Source organism: Capra hircus, chromosome 15 (assembly GCF_001704415.2).
Source record: "Capra hircus breed San Clemente chromosome 15, ASM170441v1, whole genome shotgun sequence".
Classification (NCBI taxonomy): Eukaryota; Metazoa; Chordata; class Mammalia; order Artiodactyla; family Bovidae; genus Capra; species Capra hircus.
The window spans coordinates 47,423,345-47,441,524 of record NC_030822.1 but is presented as its reverse complement, the minus strand read 5'-3'; the positions used below and the strand labels follow the sequence as shown (position 1 = coordinate 47,441,524).

Below are 18,180 nucleotides of genomic sequence, written 5' to 3'. Positions count from 1 at the left end.
AACTGAGACAGACGAGCCATCAGCGTTAACCTTCACCCCGCGGGCCACGTGCCGCTTGCAGTTCTGCTAGATCAGCATCAACTTCTATAATTCTCTTAACAACCCAGAAAGTGGGCACTATTATCAGCCTCGTGTTACAGGAGAATGGACCTCATGTTAAATGATCTGCTGGGGCCACAAGGATGCAAGGTGGTAGAGGAAGCATCCACCAGGCTGCCTGGCTCCAAGCACACATCATTAAGTCCTGTCCCCCTCTGACTCAGAGGGCACAGCTCCCCTCAACCCCGGTGGTCCTCCACTCTCCCCAACACACCCCCACAAGACACTCTCATTTCCCGAGGCCTTATCCTATCCATCAAGGTCAAGGAGCAGAGCTGGAGTCTTTTAACCATCTAACAGTGGAGGTCTAAGGGTGGGACTCACCGCAAACCGTCCCCAGGCAGCAGGGGTCCTCGGTGGGCTGCAGCAGGGCCACCTCCCCGAAGCGTGGGCAACTTTCAGGGCGGGGACCTGGGCAGCCCAGGTCCACTGGGACGATTGTATCTGGAGCTTGGCACTGGTGCTGGCAGCAGCCACTGAGGGAGCTGTTCCAAGTCTCCCCCAGGGCCCGCGGCACGCCCGTGCTGTCTGTGCAGGCTGCAGTGGGCATGGCGAGGTGCCGGGGGCTGACAGGGGTGGGGAGACCCAGACCGACCCAGGCCAGACCCTCCCTGGGAAACTGACCACCCCCAGAGCGGACCTGGAGGGATGCAGGGGGGCTCAGTCATGGGCATAGGAGGGCGAAGGAGACTCCGGGGTCTACCAGATTCTAGGGCAGACTCTAGGGCAGACTCCCTCTGCCTGGGGAGGGGAGGGACTTACCACACTTCTCCTTGGGGACGCAGAGCCCCGAGTGGCGCCGGTGCAAGATGGTGCCCTCAGAGCAGACGCAGCCCTCGCCCAGCACCTGGCACTGCTCTGGGTCCAGCGGGCCCAGCATCCCATCCTGGCATGTCTCAGGGGGCTCACAGGCTGACACACATGCCTGGTATGTAGAATCGCTGGAGCACAGGAAGGCTGCAGGGGCACAGCAGCGGGCACCAGGCCCAGCTCAGACCCCAGGAGGGTGAGCAGGGCGCTCATCTGTGCCTCAGCAGAGAGTATTAATTCAAAAGGGTTTAGTGCATTGCTGCCTTCCTCTAGATCAGGAGCCAGCAAAGCACAGCCCACAGCCCAAATCCAGCCTCTGCCTGGTTTTGCAAATAAAGTTTTATTGAAACACAGGTTTGCCCATGCCCTTACTATTATATTGGCTGCTTCTGTACTATAAGAGGAGAGTTGAGTAACTGTGACAGAGACAATTAAAAGCCTCAACTATTTACTAGCTAGCCCTTTACAGAAAACACTTGCCAACATCTTGCTGTAGATCAGTGCTTCCAAACTTCCTTGACTGTAAAAACTAGATCTTACACTGTGTTCCAATATACACTGGCACATAAACAGTGGTCCTTAAGCCTGACTGCAAAAGGGAGCTTTGGCAACATCGTGGCTGGGACCCCATCCCAGACCAATTGAATTAGCATTTCTCACTGTGGGGCCCAGGCATGAATACTTTTTGAAGGTCCCTGAGTGATTTCAAAGGGTAGCTGGGATTAAGAATCACTGATGCATTATAACAAAAACCTTTTTTCACAAAACAATACTTAACCTTTCTAGATGTATTACACACTAGGGTTTTGGTTTTTTAAAAAGATTCCATTCCATTTTTAAATGCTGATGCCAACCCCCAAATCAGTAGGTATGCTTTCATATCCACTGACTTGGGGTCCACAGTCTGAAAAACACTGTGCGTGTATGCTCAGCCTCTCAGTCGCGTCCGACTCGTGTGACCCCATGTACCGTGTAGCCCACTATACTCCTCAGGCCATGGGATTTCCCAGGCAAGAATACGGGAGTGGACCGCCCTTTCCTCCACCAGGGGATCTCCCCAACCCAGGGATCAAAGCCACGTATTCTGCAGCTCCAGCACTGGCAAGCAAATTCTTTACCACTGAGCCACCTGGGAAGCCCCTGGAAAACACTGACCTAGATAAGCTTGTCTTTTCATCTTTTGCCTGTCATATTATAGTTGTGGTCTTCCTTTGAGCTGTCTCCAGCCTTTCTGGATGTGTTCACATTTACAAATCAAACTATTCTAGGCTGGTCCACCCCGCCTACCCCACCAGTGCAAACATAATGGGGGGTGGGGAGGAATGGCTCTCACATCCATCCTCAACGAAGGAGAGGAAAGATTGAAAGAGAAAGACGACCAAAAACTAAGGGAGAAGGGCTACTATTTACTGGATGGAAACACGTGATGGGCCTGTGAGAGGCACTTGGTATACATTATCTCATGTCACCTTCAAAACAACACTCAAGGGACTGCCCCCATTTTATAGATGAGGCAAGGAAACAAAGAAACTAAATAAAAAATGTATTTATTTGATGTGTTCATATAAATTATAACAAAGGTAAAGTTTTAAATTTGTTAGTAGTTTATAGATTTATTTAGAAAATACTTGTAAATGTATTAATTGATATTCATTAGTGAATGAATGAATAACTGAACCTGGGAAAGCCCAGACCTGGACTCAGGTCTGTGAACCTTTCTCCCAGTCTAACAAGGGTGAGGGTGGGAGCAACAGAAGGCATGGAGGAGACCCTGGGGTACCCCGCTTCCGCCGCCGCGCTCCCCCTCCCTTCCCCGGCAACTCACGGCAGTGGTCGGAGCGCCGCCACTCGATGCACACGTGGAACTTGTGGCACATGGCCACGTACACGGTCAGTGCCACACAGGGCTGCTGCACGTACTTGGTGTCCCGGATCCACAGGTCACAGAACGACTCCGGGGGGACCTGGGCCGTGCGTCAGATGGTGCTGCTACTCTGACCCCCCACGTGCCAGGGCTCAACTCCTCCCAGCCCGGCCCAGAAGCAGCAAGGAGCTTCTGCAGGCTCCCAACCCATCCCAAGATCAACACCTCTGGGGAGTTCGCCTTCTGCACACAGGAGCAGAGGAGCTGCCGTTCTCAGCCCGGGAGGTCCCCCCTGCTGGGGCCCAGTGACACCTACAAAGCGGTGGCAGGCACTGAACGTGCGGTTGGACACCATGCGAAGGCAGGGCGAGCAGTCGGCTGTGGCACAGCTGTCTGGACGGAAGCGGGTCTGGCCAACTGAGGTCAGGGAGCTGGGCACCTGCCAGCTGTCCAGAAAGGGAGCAGGGTCTTCGGCCTCACCCACCACAGAACCGTCCTTCAGGGTGAGGTCATTGGCCACATCCCCATCACAGATACCTGAAAGGGGCAGAATTACCCCCGTGGCCACAGCAATCTCTACCACTCCCAGCTCCCCAGCTGTCACACTGAACATTCCTCGCAATAACTCTTTGAGGCTGGTATTACTGCTATCCCCATTTTATAGAGGAGAGAAATACAACACAGAGAAGCCAAGAAACTCCCTGTGGAAGAAACTGTCTTTGTTTAGGAACCACACATCAAAGTGCCTAAGGATAAAGGTACCCATGTCTCAAACATATTTTCAAACGGTTCAGAAAAAAAATGCATTTATATCAACAGCATATGCATACAGAACTGAACATATAAAATGCACACATGCATATATAAATGAATAGATACATATACACATGCATATATACACTCACAGACAGGTACAAGGAGAGAGAAAGAAAGAGAAGCAAATGGACAAAATGTGAACACGTGGTAAATCTGGGTAAAAAGTACATGAGAGTTTCTTACACTAGTCTTGCACCTTCTAAGTTTAACATTATATCAAAATTAAAAGTTACTCCAAAAAATCTGCTTTAGTAGAGATTGCTAGTTAATTATAGCACCTGTCTCCTCTTCCTCCTGGAAGGTCCGCTAGCCTGCTTCTTCCAGGCTCTCTGTGGCTAGCGAGACCACGTGATGAGTCCCCCACCAAGCGAACGTGAGTGAGGGTGATGGGTGCCACTTCCAGGCTGGATGCACGAAATTTGCCCAATTCTTTGCCCTACTGTGCAGTTGGAAGCTTGTGTTGAAAATGGCAGGGCCACAGGATGGAAAGAATCTCCATTTAGGAATTTACGTGTGCAAGAAAAAAACCCTCTATTAAAGCATTGAGATGGGACTCAAGTTCATCTGTCACGGCTTCTAACATGACCTTAACCTCCAGCTTCATCTCTCACAATCTAGGCTCTGAACACACACTTCCCTGCCCTTGTCTTCTGTCTGAAACATGTTCTCTTTAAGTCCTTCCTTCACACGCCCTTCAGATGCATGGGCCCTGACCTTCCCAATTCTGTGTGACAGGTTCAGTTTGCAGGTCTGTCTTGCTTTCTGAGCACAAAGATTCATTTTCCTTTATAGTTTCACTCTTTCAATATTTCCCCAAGTTGTCTAGCAGGTGCCCAAGACACCAAGTGTTAGTTTGGATAACATAGAGATAAATTAGCTGACTTCTGCTCTGATGCCTCTAGCCACTAATTTCATGAATATAAGGCATAATTTAACACAAAATCCTCAGATTTTTATCAACAGTCCCAATGGTCAGATTTTTGGTGTCTTGGCATTGAGTGATGGAAGGGTGTCAAAAAGGCATCACAGGGAGTAGCTGACCCACCAGAGGTTGACCACAACACCCTTCACCAGTCATAAACAGTGGAAGGAAGAAATGGTGAGAAAGGATGGCAGAGGAGGTGCTGATGGTGGTGGAAGGGTGTGTGCCTGTGCGTGTGTGCGTGTGTGTGTGTGTCTGTGTGTGTAAGAAGAGATGGTTATATCAGTAGGAATGGAAGCTTCATAAGACACATTTGCCTGTTTTGCCTACTCCCTAGTGGCTGATACTCGGTACATATGTGGTGCACAAATGAGAGAATGAGCAGGGTGCAGACTGACATGTGTTAGCGCATATGTGGAAGGCATTTGGACGGAGTGTGAATGAATAAAATGGGTGCAGATTTACGGATGGAGGGCGTGCAAGTATGTGTGTTTAAGTATTTCTGTGTCATCCATCATTATAACCATGGCAGTCTGTCATGAAGTGTCTTGTGGGGGTCCTTCTGCTTCTGCAAGAGGCAGCAGTTCACGCTCAGACTCCTGTCCCCCATTTTCTCATCAAAATGCATCCAGGCTCTTAGGGAAAGCTCTCTGTAATCATGCTATGGTCTGAAGAGCACCGGTTCTGTGTTGTGGCAGCTCTGCTGTGTGATCTTAGGCAAGCCACTTAACTCATCTGAGTCCCCTTTCTTCCTTAGTTCAATGGCTATCCTTCAGGGCTATTGTGTGAATAACCTGGAATAAGTGAGATCAGTGTGGAAGTGCTTTGTGAAGTGCACAGGCATATGCAGACAGGGGGGATTATCTGGTATTAGGAGGCTATCAGGGAAGCTGACAGACCATCTTGGCTGAAGTGACAACTGGCCGAGGCCAGAGCCCTGCACCATCTCCCAGCTGGCAACTTCAGCCCCAGGACACAAGACATTAGGTCTCTGCTCCAGTAGCTCCGCTGGTCCCACCTCTGGCACGGCACTCCGTCCCAGCTTTCCCTGTTCCAGGGGAACTGGTGTCTGGGGACAGAGGTGGACCAAGGAGTCACCTCCCTCCCCTAGCTGGGTCCCCTCTTACCGCACAGGCCACGGCCCTGGGCCTCACTGGCTCTGCTGGCCTCCAGGATCATGAGTCCTGAGCTGTGGAGCCACTGGATCTGGATGTGTGATGGCGTCCGGATCACGTACATGTGGCCTGTATCCTCAATTCTGAACCCGTGCCAGCTCACAGGGGGCCACACAGGCTGCGAGTCCACAGACACCTTGTGAGGAGGCGGGTGTTCAACGTGAGCACAGCTTGTTTGTTCATTCATCCCTCCACCCATCTATCCAACTAGCAGTTATTAAAAATCTGCTTTGTGACAGGCTCTGTTTCAGGTACATGCAGGCAAGACACAGTCTAAGGCAGCGTAGAAAAATCCTGAAATCATTTTTATGAGCACAAAACAATGAAACAAATGCAATAGCCAGAGGCAGGCAATTTCTATATGCCCAAATATGCACAAATCCTGAGCCCTTCCACTCACTCTCTTCTTTCCTGATTCTGCTCAGGTCATTTCTTCTGGGACAAAGCTCATATGTTTAGCTGCTCAGTCGTGTCTGACTCTTTGTGAACCCATCAACTGTAGCCCGCCAGGCTCCTCTGTTCATGGGATTTTTTTCCCAGGCAAGAATACTGGAGTGGGTTGCCATTTCCTTCTCCAGAAATCTTCTTGACCCAGGGATCAAACCTGCATCTCCGATGTCTCCTTCATTGCAGGCATATTCTTTACAAACACTGAACCATGGGGGAAGTCCTTTTATTCTGGGAGATTTTCCCTAAATCTCCAGCCCCTAGGTTGGGTACTCCTTCTCTGGGGTCTTCCCAGATCTGTGCTGGCCTTTAAGACAGCTTTGTTCCTTCATCATGACTTTCAGTGGACCGTGAGCTTCTTAAAGGCAGAAACTATGTCTAGTTACTCACCTCTGAATCCCAGCACTTGCCTTGAGGCCTGACATAAACTGGGGGCTCAGTGCATGTTTGTTAAATATGCAACACTTTAAACTCAAAGCTACAACCCCTGCTACATACAGACAAGGTTAAATTTGTATGTATTATGGATTCTCAGTTTTACTCTGTAAAAATGTGAGATGAAAAGATTAGGATTTTAAAATATTTATAATGACTTTATACCCTCCCACCCAAGCATCACTGTTTTATTAATCACTTGGCAAATTATCCAGTGCATAAACTACTGTGCTGAATAGAGGGAGTCCCAGCCCAGCAGTCAGAAAACTTTAACCTTGGGCAAGTCCCTGGCTGTCTCTTCTCCTGAGCCTTTTGAGGTGTACCAGACAGTGCCGTGGGCTCCATGATCCTGAAGCATCTGGGACAAAACCCAGGGAGTATTATGCTGAAGTCTAAGCAGTGGGTTTTTCTGAGAGCCTCAGAAGGCGTGGACCTTGTAACGTTCATGAGCAGATTCTAATAAGAGGGCAGCAGGTCTTACCTCAGGAAGAGGTGGGAAGAGCGGGGACTCCGGGACCTGAGGAGGAGTAAGCCCAGCTCACTCTCCCACTGGGAGAAGCAAAGGCAGGGTCCTTGGGGCGGGTACCCACACAGCGGGGGGCTGTGCTCAGGTACCGGCCTCCTTGACAGAGGTGGGCTTAATGGGAAGCCAATGCACCTTAAATTCAGGGCTCCTTGCTTAGACAGTCCCCTTCTTGGAAGAGCCCCTAGTAGTGTGTTCACATGGCCTTCTATTTTTGTAAAAATTGCAAAAGTGAGATATTGGGTTGGCCAAAAAGTTTGTTTGGGTCTTTCCATCACATCATCTTACAGAAAAACCTGAATGAACTTTTTGGCCAATCCAATATTTTAACCACAATCATTTAAGGCTACTTTCTCTTGTCATTTAGCTTCTTTTCAGTCACAGTATTCCTCTTGGCATACTTCCTCCCCTGACATTAGAGTGGTCACAAATATCCTAATGAAAATCACCTCCAAGTATATCTAATTTTGCACTACTTTATTCTAGAGGGTCCCTCACCAACTTTACCCCAAGTTATGAATAAGCTTCAAAGCCCCTCCTGCCCCTCTCCTGATTGCTGCCCTGACCTGTGGCCCGGCTCCCTGATGCACTCACCTTGCGGTTGAAGCGGTCAATGGTGACCTCGTGGGTCTTGTGAGTCACATTCAGCATCACTAGACAGAACGGGGGCCAGTTCAGGTGCCCCTACAGAGAGAACCCCGCCGTCATCAACCCAGAGGCCAGTGCTGCTGGCTCCTCCTCCTGGGGAGCAGCTCTCCCCATTCCCCTAAGCCAACACTCCTACAATGTGCTAAGAGCACCCACTGCAGCTGTGCAGATGGTGCACAGAATCCCACAGAACGCTCTGGTTCCACCTGACCTCCTGCAAGCCCCCCAAAAAGCCGTCTCCTTCCACCTGGCTCATGGGAGCATCCCGGTAGGGGGTTCACTGCAGCCAGCATCCTTGACCACAGACCACATCCTAGGGATGCCATTCTAGCGCCTCTGCATTTCAGTACGTTTCACAGGGGCCTAGGCTGCTAAGATGAGCAGTGAATGGTGCAGGCCCTAGGAAGGGCCAGGAGGTGGCGCTCCACTAACTCTTTCCAGAAAACATCCACCCCGCCCTTGCCTGAGGAGCTGTGGGCAGGGGCCTCTGATAACCCTGAACAAAGGGTTGCTCAGTCTCCCCTCCAAACCTAGTCAAGTCCTGAGGTCCCAGAAGGAAGGGAAGCAGGGGACAGTCACCAGGTTGGCACTTTTGCAGTCGAGAACGTGGACAGTGACCATTTCTTCCGGTCTCTGGCTGAGGATGTAGATGGCCTCTTTAAACAGGGCCACGTGGCTCCCATCAAAGGTGACAAAGCTCAGATCAGGGAAAATTGAGCACCGGCCTGGGGAGGGGAGAGACGAGAATAAACAGATGCCCCCAGGGCCAAGGCCACTCAGGAGCACCAGGCCTTTTTTGGGGTGATCCAGAGGGCCTGGGGGCTGGCTGGAGGGTCCCACAGAGATCAAAGGTCACAGGGGTAGGGAATCTGCCAGGTCAGAGGTCCTACTGCGGGTTCATGTCAAAGTTACCCTGAGAGCCGAGAGCACACAGGTGAGGGGCAGAGGTCGGGCTAGGGTAAGGGTATGAGGAAGACCCAGGAGGTGCCGGCAGACCCCACGACTCACAGGCGCACTCCCAGATGGGGCAGCAGCGGTCGCCGCCCACCCTCACTGCGAGGCCCAGGACCCCACAGCGCGGGGGTGCGGCGCCCCGGGGACAGTGCTGAGACTGGTTCACACGGATCAGCTCGCCCTGCAGGCAAATGTGGCGGACGCAGTCCCGCTCGGCGATCGGCTGGGGCACAGGGTGGAGGAACAGCCTGAGTGACCCCTTTGGGGCCCCAGCCACTCACGCCCCCTGCCCTGGCCCACCCCCAGCCGTGAGGGCACAGATCCTTACCCTTGCAGGTTCTGGCAGGCGGGGGACCCTGAGGCACAACAACGAGGAAACGGTGCCTTCACCCTCCCTCCACCCACCCAACACAACATCGAGGGCCTGGGGCTGGGCTGAGCGTGAGACTGGAGTCAGGGACTGAGTCCCAGAGTCTACATAACTGCCTGGCCCTGCAGAGAGCTCTAGGCACAGAGGCGTGCGGACCACTAGCTCAGACTCAGAGAAACCCAAAACATGCACTCATACACACTTCATCTTTTCCTACAAACACACAGACATATACCATCTTGCAACAACATACATCCCATGCACAAGAGCACACGTGCAGATAGATGAGTGTTCACATGGGAGTCCCATACATGTAAACACAACAGAGTTCACAGAGTCCCACGTGGGCACACAGACATAAACACACTATGCGCACACCAGCACACCATGCTGTCATACTGGCTGTCCCACCAAGCCATCCAACAGGCCCCTGGGCCCCAGGTGGGGTATCAGGGGCCCGAGGAGCCTGGGCAGGGGCCAGGATGGTCGCTAAATGGTCATCTGGGAGTCTGGAAGCTGGCTAAGAAGCTGCAGTCAGCCGTGAGGATGTGAGAGCATGATGGTGCCCAATCCCCGGGGCACAGGAGGAGGGAAGGCACAGAGGGTCCACAAAAGGGGGCAGACCCTGACAAGTCACTCACGACACAGGCAGCAGATGTATTGGCCTCAGCGGTGGTCACCAAGGCCTCAGCTGAACCCACTGAGACGCTCTGGACTGCAGGCGCCGAGCGCCCGGACTGCTGGGTGGTGGCCTCTCCCTCCGGCACCACTGGGGGCTGAGGTCCTGCCGAGGTGCTGTGGGCCTCAGCCAGCTGGGGGTGCAGAACGAGTGGGCTCTCTCGGGAGGCTGTCCTGGCTGAGACTCGGCTCAGCGGGTAGGATGTGGGCACCAGGGGCACCGTGCCGGCCCAGGGGCCCTCAGCCCCCGTCACCAAGGTAGCAGCAGCGTGGGCCACCGCAGGCATGAGCTCCGTGGGGCCTCCCTGGGTAGAGCTGGATACCCGGGTAGGCAGAGACACCTGCTTGGACAGGATGGTCGTCTTCTCCGTGGTGCTCTTTCGTGGGGCAGCAGATACTGTGGAGGCTGCCCCTTCAGCCACGGCCACGACCCCAGGGGTTGGCAGTGTGGCTCCCAGGAGCAGGCTTGGAGCCGTGCCTGTTGCCTGAGGGACCACATGACCGGGCGGGTGACCCTGGGCCACGACAGCCGGGGTTAGAGGCGGTGCAGGACCAAGGGTCCCAGCAGGCAGAGTCGTGGCCACAGTGAGAGACGTGGCCTGTTGCTGGAGTGGAGGGGTCAGAGTAGAGCCTTCGGGGCCAGGCGTGGCCACTGGGGCGGACGTTCCCACCTTGGCCAGGGGCAGACTGGTGTCAGGAGGCAGGCCAGAGAGGAGCTGGGCTGGCCGGGTGGACTCCAGAGTGGTGAAGGGTGTGGCCCCCAGCGCGTGAGCAACTGTAGACAGGCTGGCGGCAGCTGCAGTCCCCAAGGGCCGAGCTGGGGGCCTGGCGGCTGTGGTGGTGTGCTGGGAGGGGCGGGCTGGGGCCGTGGGGAACGGGCTTGGAAGTGGGGCTGCTGGCAGGCCTGTGGGCTGGCCGGGCCCGGGTTGGACCTTCTCTGGGGAAGGCACGGTCTCCACGCTCTCAGTCACCAGGGGATGGGCAGGAATCTGTTCTGCAGCTGTTCTGGCCTCAGCTGGGGGGCTGCTGGGACTGGAAGGGCCCTGGGCCTGTATGGACTGTGGGACCCCTGTCCCAGTCGTGACCTTCGTCATTGCAGGTGTCAGCGAAGCCTCGCGGGCTGCTGAGGAAGTGGGGGTCCTGGAGGTCACTGCCAGCGAAGCCACAGGCCTGGAGGAAGGACTTGCAGGCAACTCCAGGCTGGGGAAGGGCTGGAGGGGCGTCGTCTTAACGGGCAAGGAGCCAAGGCCTAGGACCGTCACAGCTTTGGTCACGAGGGGAAAGCGAGGAGCAGAGGGTGACAGAGAGGAGACTGTGATGTTGGGGCTCTCGGCCAGGATCACGGTCACCCTGGTCGTCTCCATGGCACCTGACCCCATGCCAGATGTGGGCACGTGCTGTGAAACAGGGAGGGATGAGGGCTCTGGGGCTCCGGGGCTAGCAGGGTGGCCAGTGGTCACTCCCTTGCTGGCTGGGGCCTCTGTGGGGTGCTCGGGGAGGTTAGAGGCTGTGACTCCCAGGAGCTGTTGCTGAGTGGCCTGGGCGGGGCCTGGAGACAACGTTCGCCCCACCGTGGCTGCTGTGGGCGGGTTCAGGGCTGTGGTGAGCGGGGCAGTCGGTGTGAGCGCTGGCCTGCGGGATGAGGCCCTGGTAGCTTCCTGTGGAAACTGCAGCTCCCTGTCACTGGGAGTGGGCAGCGCTTGACTGGGAGGCAGGGTCTCATTGCCAAGGGCCTTTGTGGGAGCCAAATCCACAGGCTCCACACCTGGGGCAGACGAGAGAAGAGGCTCAGCCAATGGGGTGACTCCTGTGTCCAGGGGTCATCACTGGACAGGGCTGTGACGGGAGGCTCCTAGGCTAGCATCCTCAGCGAGGGGGACAGGCAGCTGCTGACCCACCCAGGGCCTCTGTTATGTGGTGTCAGATGACTCAAGACATCAGCAGGTCCCTGCCCCACACCTCAAACCCTGAGTCCAGAGCCCAGTGACCTCAGGCCTGAATCTGGCCACATTCTCAGCACAGGACCCCAAGCCAGACTCTTCCCCACATGGGCCTTATTTTTTCTCCCTGTGAAGAGTGGGGTAATGGACTGGATGAGTCCCTGCCCGTTCTAGAGGATCATCACCTTCCAGAGGCCCCTCTGCTGACTTTGCTTCTCCAGGGACCAGGGGGCTCTGGTGAGCATGACTGGTCAGTGAGATCAGGGGATTTACAAGACTTTGGAGGAGGGGTGAGAAGTCCAGGCCACTCACAGTCCTCCAAGTGGACGCATCTCTGTGTGACTTCATCCAGGACCTTGGGGGTGGCACACGCGGGCACACAGCCCTCCACCCTGAGGACAGAGCAGGGCGCTAGTTAATGGTCTGGAGCACAAGGGCTGGTTATGCACACCTGGTGCCCACACTCACACATAGCACATGTGTCTCCATTTAGGCACATTTTCATGTTTCTTCTCCACACCTGCAGGACTCAAAAACATTCACACAGACACTTATATGTCCACAGTCTGCCAAAACATCAGTGTACACACTCTTATGCACACACACCCAGCAACACCAACACCCATGTACTTGCAGCTCATATACAAGTACATACACACAGCTGTGTACACCTGTGCACCCACAGCCACCCTTTACACCCACATGAACACACACAGGGCTCAGCTATATGCACACATGCACAAATCCATATTCACATATGCCCATATCAGTTAGGTTCACCCTGGGTCACATGCATCCCCGTACCCAGTAAACAAAACATATATATACAAGTACATCTGAAAACACACACACGTCAGTACAAGCTCATGCCTAAGCTCACAGACGGCATACAAACCCACTCACACAGATGAATGCTCAAACACTGATGTACGCACCTTGACTCCCACGACCCCTCACCTGGGCACATCCCGGCAGCTGGCTGCCCGTGGGTCTCGGCAGGTTTGGAAGCAGGGGCTGGCACAGGCATCATAGTGCCACTCACAAGTGGGGTAGGCAGCCCCTGAGGGCTTGGCATCTGGAAAGGCACCCAAACCCAGGGCCCCAAGACTGAGCGACATCAGGCACCAGCTCCTGACCAGGTACCCGAGCACAGAGGCCATCCCAGCTCAGCCTATGCCCACCCTGCTCCATGGAAGAGATGAATGGACTCATGGAAAAAAACTGAAGACTGAAAAGAAATTTTAAAATAAAATGAAAAGCCAACCTAAGGAGACACAGTATTCTTGAGAGTTGAGGTCAGTGTCTGGGGGATCCTTGGGTTGGGACCCTGGGACCTTGGTTTTGTGGGGGCTGAAGTCTCAGCAGGGTGGGACTATGGAGCAGGCAGTTGGGGCTGGACTTTGAGAAGTGGCCAAAGCAGCTGGGACCCCGACCTTTCCATGAGGCTGCCCTGTCACCCTGCCCCTCTGAGACCCTGCTGGCCAGAATTGCCCCCTCTGACCTTGGTGGCTAATGATAACAACAGCCAACTCTTAACAGCAAGCACTACACTCAACATTTCACAGGTATTTACTCACTCATCCTCACAGCTAGCACTATTTTAAAGATGAGGAAACAGCACAGAAGATGCTGGAATATTAAACTTTCCCAGAAGTGATTTCCTCCAAAAAGGCCTTGTAGCCAGTGCCTTGACAAATGAAGGATCGTCAGGGAAAGTCTGGAGACCATGGGGGGTTTCGAGGTAGTATATTAGTCACTCAGTTGTGTCCAACTCTTTGAGACTCCATGGACTGTAGCCCAACAGACTCCTCTGTCCATGGGATTCTTCAGGCAAGAATACTGGAGTGGGTTGTCATTCCCTTCTCCAGGGGATCTTCCTGACCCAGGGATCGAACCCAGGTCTCCTGCACTGCAGGCAGATTCTTCACTGTCTGAGCCACCAAGACCCCAGACCACATTGGCACAAGTGACCAGTCTCTGAAACCATGGCCTGAGCTGGGAGGTGTGGGCAAGCTCCCCAGGCTGCAGGGAGCAGCCCCATCCTGACTCCCCAGTTCCCAACACTGCTGCTGACTGTAAAGAAGCCTGCTTTTCTAAGATCCTTGAGACCAGAACTAGGAATTTACATCTGAAGAGCACCTACTGTGAGCCAGGCCCAGAGCAAAGCCCAGGAGACAGTCAATCCTCACAACAACCTTCTGAGGCAAATGTCCCCATTGTACAGGTGAAGAAACAGGGAGAGGGGTTCCAGGGCTCTTCCAAGTGCCAAGGACCGGGGTCAGGATTCAAACCCAAGGCTGTCTGGTTTCATAGCCTGGGCTTTTTTCACTCTGCCCTGGTGACTTCCAGCAAGGGACACAGTCCTGGCATCATAGCCAGTGATGAATCCATGCTGGGTGGGGTCCCTAGTGGACTTGACAGGTGACCGCTGAGTGTAAGAATGAGCTGGCCCCACCCTGGGCTGGGAGGGGCAGGGGATGGTAAAGGAAAGGCTGACTGGGGACACTTTTACATGCGTGTGCATGTAAACGCATCAATTCATACAGCACTGGCGCCCACACAAGCGCAAACATGCATGTCCACATACAAGACAGGCCAGCCTGGAGTGGTAAGGACACTATAATCACTGTCGCCATGGTGTAGGCAGAGAACAACTACTCTGGGGGCAGACCCACCTGGCAGGGGTATGGCAAAGCCTTGGAAGCCATTGGTCTCGGCTAGAAAGGGCACGAAGCTGCCCCATCACCACCCAGGGTCCGGGGCCTCTCAGCGGGATGAGGGGTCTGCGGGCTCCTCGTCTGTGCCCCAGTGGGCAGTCTTTGAGCTCACAGGGCAGGCATGTGCCCCCATCAGCAGGAAACCTGAGCCAGCAGGCTATGCAAGCTGTGGCCAGGATGATCACTTTCCTCCTCGCTTCCACAAAGGCCGCCCTATTTTTAGACCATGTAAATGGCCTGTGGGAGTAGGCAGACCCAGGAGGCTGGCTGGGCACCAAGCCGCACTGCCCAAGGCTCCCTGGGCCACCAACACAGGGGCCAGGCCCCCTCCCATCTCAGAGGTGGCACCCTGTGGCCTCCCTGCAACAGGAGAGTGAGGGTCTCGTCTCTCAGGGGCAATGGGAAGGGTGAGGTGGGGAGAGGGCAGGGAGGGTGAGGCAGGGTAGACACCTACCCAGAAGGCGGAATAGCGTGCCCCGGCGGAAGGCCTCCGTGTGCTCGTACGGCCGCAGGGCCAGCACTGGGCCCGACACGTAAAGGAAGGCCCCGGGCTCTGCCAGGGACTCCAGGGCCACCAGGCCTGCCCGCCACGTCCCCCGGTGCAGTGAGAAGGAGGCATGGTGGCGGAAGGCATCGCCGGCCTGCCACTTAGCCAGTTCCAGAGACCCGTTGGCTGTGACGTGGAGGAAGAAGTTAGGTCTGTCCGCTGCCTCCAGGGACACCACATCTGGGTCTGCAAAGAGCCATGGGGTGGGGGTTAAAGTCGGCAGAGAGGGATCCAGATGGGCGGGGGTGGGGCAGACACCCAGGCACCGTCTGCAGTCTCAGCGACCCAGGACTGGGCCCTGCTCCTCCAAGCCTGAGCCACCTCCCCTCGGCCCACCCGTGGCCACCCCTCCGCACACACCACCTCTGCCTGGGGGGTGGCGATGGGGGGAGTTACAGTCCCAACTGCAGAGCCTTGTGCAAGTGACCGAACCACCCCCTCCCTCCCTTTCTTCCCTTCCCCCTTTCCCTTCTTCCTCCCTCTTTCCCTCCCCCACTTTCCCCTTCCCCCCTCCCTCCTGCAAACATCTCTGAGGCCCCTCCGTGTGCCAGGTGCTATTCTAGATGCTGAGAAAACGACGGGGAGCAGGACAGAAAGAAATGGCCGTCCCGGCGGAGTTCTGTTCCCTGGGACGTACTGGACAAGCTGGGCTTTGCTGATTTGCCAGGCTTCAGTCTCCGTGATCCTGCCCCTCACAGAAATCCAGAGGGCCAGAGCTGGGGGACCTGGGGACTTGACTCCAATTCATGGAGGGGAAACTGCTCCAGAGCTGGGCCCCTCTGTCCTCTCTCCTGTCTCCACAAAGGCCTATTTCTAGAGAGTGCATTGTTGCTGGGTGGATCCTCCCCCCACCCACAAACATGCACGTGCGCATACACACACACACACACACACACACACACACACACACACACACACAGGGCCCTGCAGGGTCAGGACCCAAATCCACAAGCAGGTGTCTGGAGTCCCTGCCCGCCACGGCTGGCATGTTGTGGGCAAGTGAATTAACGCCTCCAGGTTGTGAAGGATGAACAGCGTGTGACAGCCCAGCACCCGACCTTGCGTCTCCCCCATCACCACCCCTCCCCTCGTGGCCCCAGGAGTTCCTGTTAGACTTCCCTGGGCAGCTGTGAGAAGACCTGAGATAACTTGAGGAAGAATTCATTATTAATGTCAACAACAACTGCAACTGATCAAGGACTTACTCCACGCCAGGCGCAATGCTAAGCAAGTAAGCCCTCTGCTTGCTGCTTGTATTAAATTCCAAGAGAGCCCTGTGAGGTAGTGAATTCACTCATTCAGCAGCTAATATTACTGAGGGCCCATCATGTGCCAGCCGCTGTTCTAGGCACTGGGGACACAAAAGAGAACAAAAGGACAAAACCCCTGTCCTCATGGAGCTGACATTCAAGTGGCGGCTATAGAGGGGCATGGGGAGTAAACTTAGAGAAGAAGCAAATTCTGTATAATAGCTTAGATGGTGATGGCACTGTTATTCCCATTTTACAGATGAGAGAAGCGAGGCCTAGAGTCACACTGATGGTGGACGAGGGAGGCAGGATTGGAGTCCAGACTCTTAACCACCATGCAGTCAGCCCTAGGGATGGGATCCAGGAGTGGGCATGGGGCACCCCAGAGGTGTGGAGCGTGAAGTCCCTTGCTGCGTGATCTCAGGCAAGTCACTCCCCATCTCTGAGTCTTGGCTTTCTCCTTTGTGAAGACTGGGGTTGCCCTAAATCAAGTTTCTCAATCATTTGTCCTTAAGTCCTCCTAATAGGGGAGAGGCTGAAACCCAAACCTTGAGGTACAGTCATCCCTCAGTACAAAAATCTGCAGATGCCCAAGTCTGTTACGTTAAATGTCCTAGCAGTCATCCATCCTGATCTGTAGGTTTCACATCTGAAATTCTGCCTGCAGTTGGTTTTAATTTGTGGATGTAGGACCATGGATACAGAGGACTGACTGTACAGTCTTGTGTTTTACCTTAATGAGTCAAGTGATTTTCACCTTCCACATTCTAAATTTTATTTTTCGTTTAATTTCTCTGTTTGGGAGGCAGCCTATCAAAAAGTGGGCTGCTGTCACTTCCAAGTGATGTGCCCTTGGGTAAGTTACTTAACCTCTCTGGGCCTCAGTTCTCACATCTGTAAACTGGAAAAATAATTTAAATGATAGCACCTACTTCCTAAGACTATTGTGAGGATTAAATGAGTTATTACAGGTGAAACACTTAGAACAGTGCCCAGCACATGGTAGGTACTACAAAAGAGTGAGATATTATTAATAATAAACCTATTATTAATAATAAATAATAGAATCAATAATAGATAACCTCCTCTAAAAATCTTGAATGAAAATTGATACTCCAGGGAGATGTGCTGCCGGGATGTGGCCATGTGTCCCTTCAGTACATTCCACAGGCGCTCAAGACTGCCAGCGAGAGGCTTAGGCCTAAATGACCGCTGAGTCCTCCTCTTTGTGACCTTTTCACATCTGTGACATTTCTTTCCATCACGGTCTTTCACATTCCTCAACGCCAAGTTCAAAGGACACCTCCTCCATGTAGCCACCCCAGAGCTTACCTGGAAGGGACGTTCTCTTCTGCTATCCAGTACTCTGGGCTCAGCACAGGGAAGGAGCACAGGATGGGGTAGGAGGGGAAGCGGGGTCCTCACTAGGTCCTGCCCCCAGCTGCCCAGGAAACCCAGGTCTGACGGAAATGGAGGCTGGCTTTCACAGCCTCGGGGCATCCCATCCACAGTGACATTCTCCAGGGGCAGGCTGCTCTAGGTTCTGCTTAACATGCCATAAAACCACTGGAAAATCAACACCCCCTCTCCACTAGACCTTACTTACTGGACTAAAATACTGACTGGGGAATAGAAAGTTCCCACTAAGCAGATGGCGCATTACATCTGGAAGGTTGTAAGACACCCTTAATTCTTCAAGCAGGACCACACAGATCTGAAGGCCAGGAATGTCTAGGGAGGAAGTGTTCTCTTTGGGGGATACTGGAGGTGCTTCTGGCCCTCCCATAGCCTAGTCCCTGGCTCCTCATGCCCACGTTTCGCCATGCACTGATGGGATTCCTCCCGGCACCTCCTCCTGTACCCCTGACTCACCCCACCATGGACATCACCCCGAGCTGTGCTGGGGTGTCCCTCCTCTCCTTAAAGCCCTTCCATGGCCCCCCACTGCTCTCAGGATAAAGACCCACTTGGATTACAGGTCCCTC

At 54.1% G+C, this 18,180-nt stretch overlaps 1 protein-coding gene across 1 annotated transcript in view; it reads right to left on the bottom strand.

Moving 5' to 3' along the window:
• OTOG (otogelin) overlaps positions 1 to 18,180 on the bottom strand; it is an 83,966-nt gene that overhangs the window by 17,091 nt on the left and 48,695 nt on the right. The window contains exons 33-44 of the mRNA XM_018058989.1: positions 14,853 to 15,131; positions 12,639 to 12,756; positions 11,994 to 12,073; positions 9,705 to 11,506; positions 8,748 to 8,916; positions 8,319 to 8,464; positions 7,686 to 7,775; positions 5,639 to 5,822; positions 3,090 to 3,310; positions 2,735 to 2,873; positions 862 to 1,056; positions 424 to 636 (exon numbers count right to left, since the gene is read on the bottom strand). Coding sequence (XP_017914478.1) covers positions 424 to 636; positions 862 to 1,056; positions 2,735 to 2,873; positions 3,090 to 3,310; positions 5,639 to 5,822; positions 7,686 to 7,775; positions 8,319 to 8,464; positions 8,748 to 8,916; positions 9,705 to 11,506; positions 11,994 to 12,073; positions 12,639 to 12,756; positions 14,853 to 15,131 — 3,636 coding nt within the window. The remainder of the gene's footprint in view (positions 1 to 423; positions 637 to 861; positions 1,057 to 2,734; positions 2,874 to 3,089; positions 3,311 to 5,638; positions 5,823 to 7,685; positions 7,776 to 8,318; positions 8,465 to 8,747; positions 8,917 to 9,704; positions 11,507 to 11,993; positions 12,074 to 12,638; positions 12,757 to 14,852; positions 15,132 to 18,180) is intronic.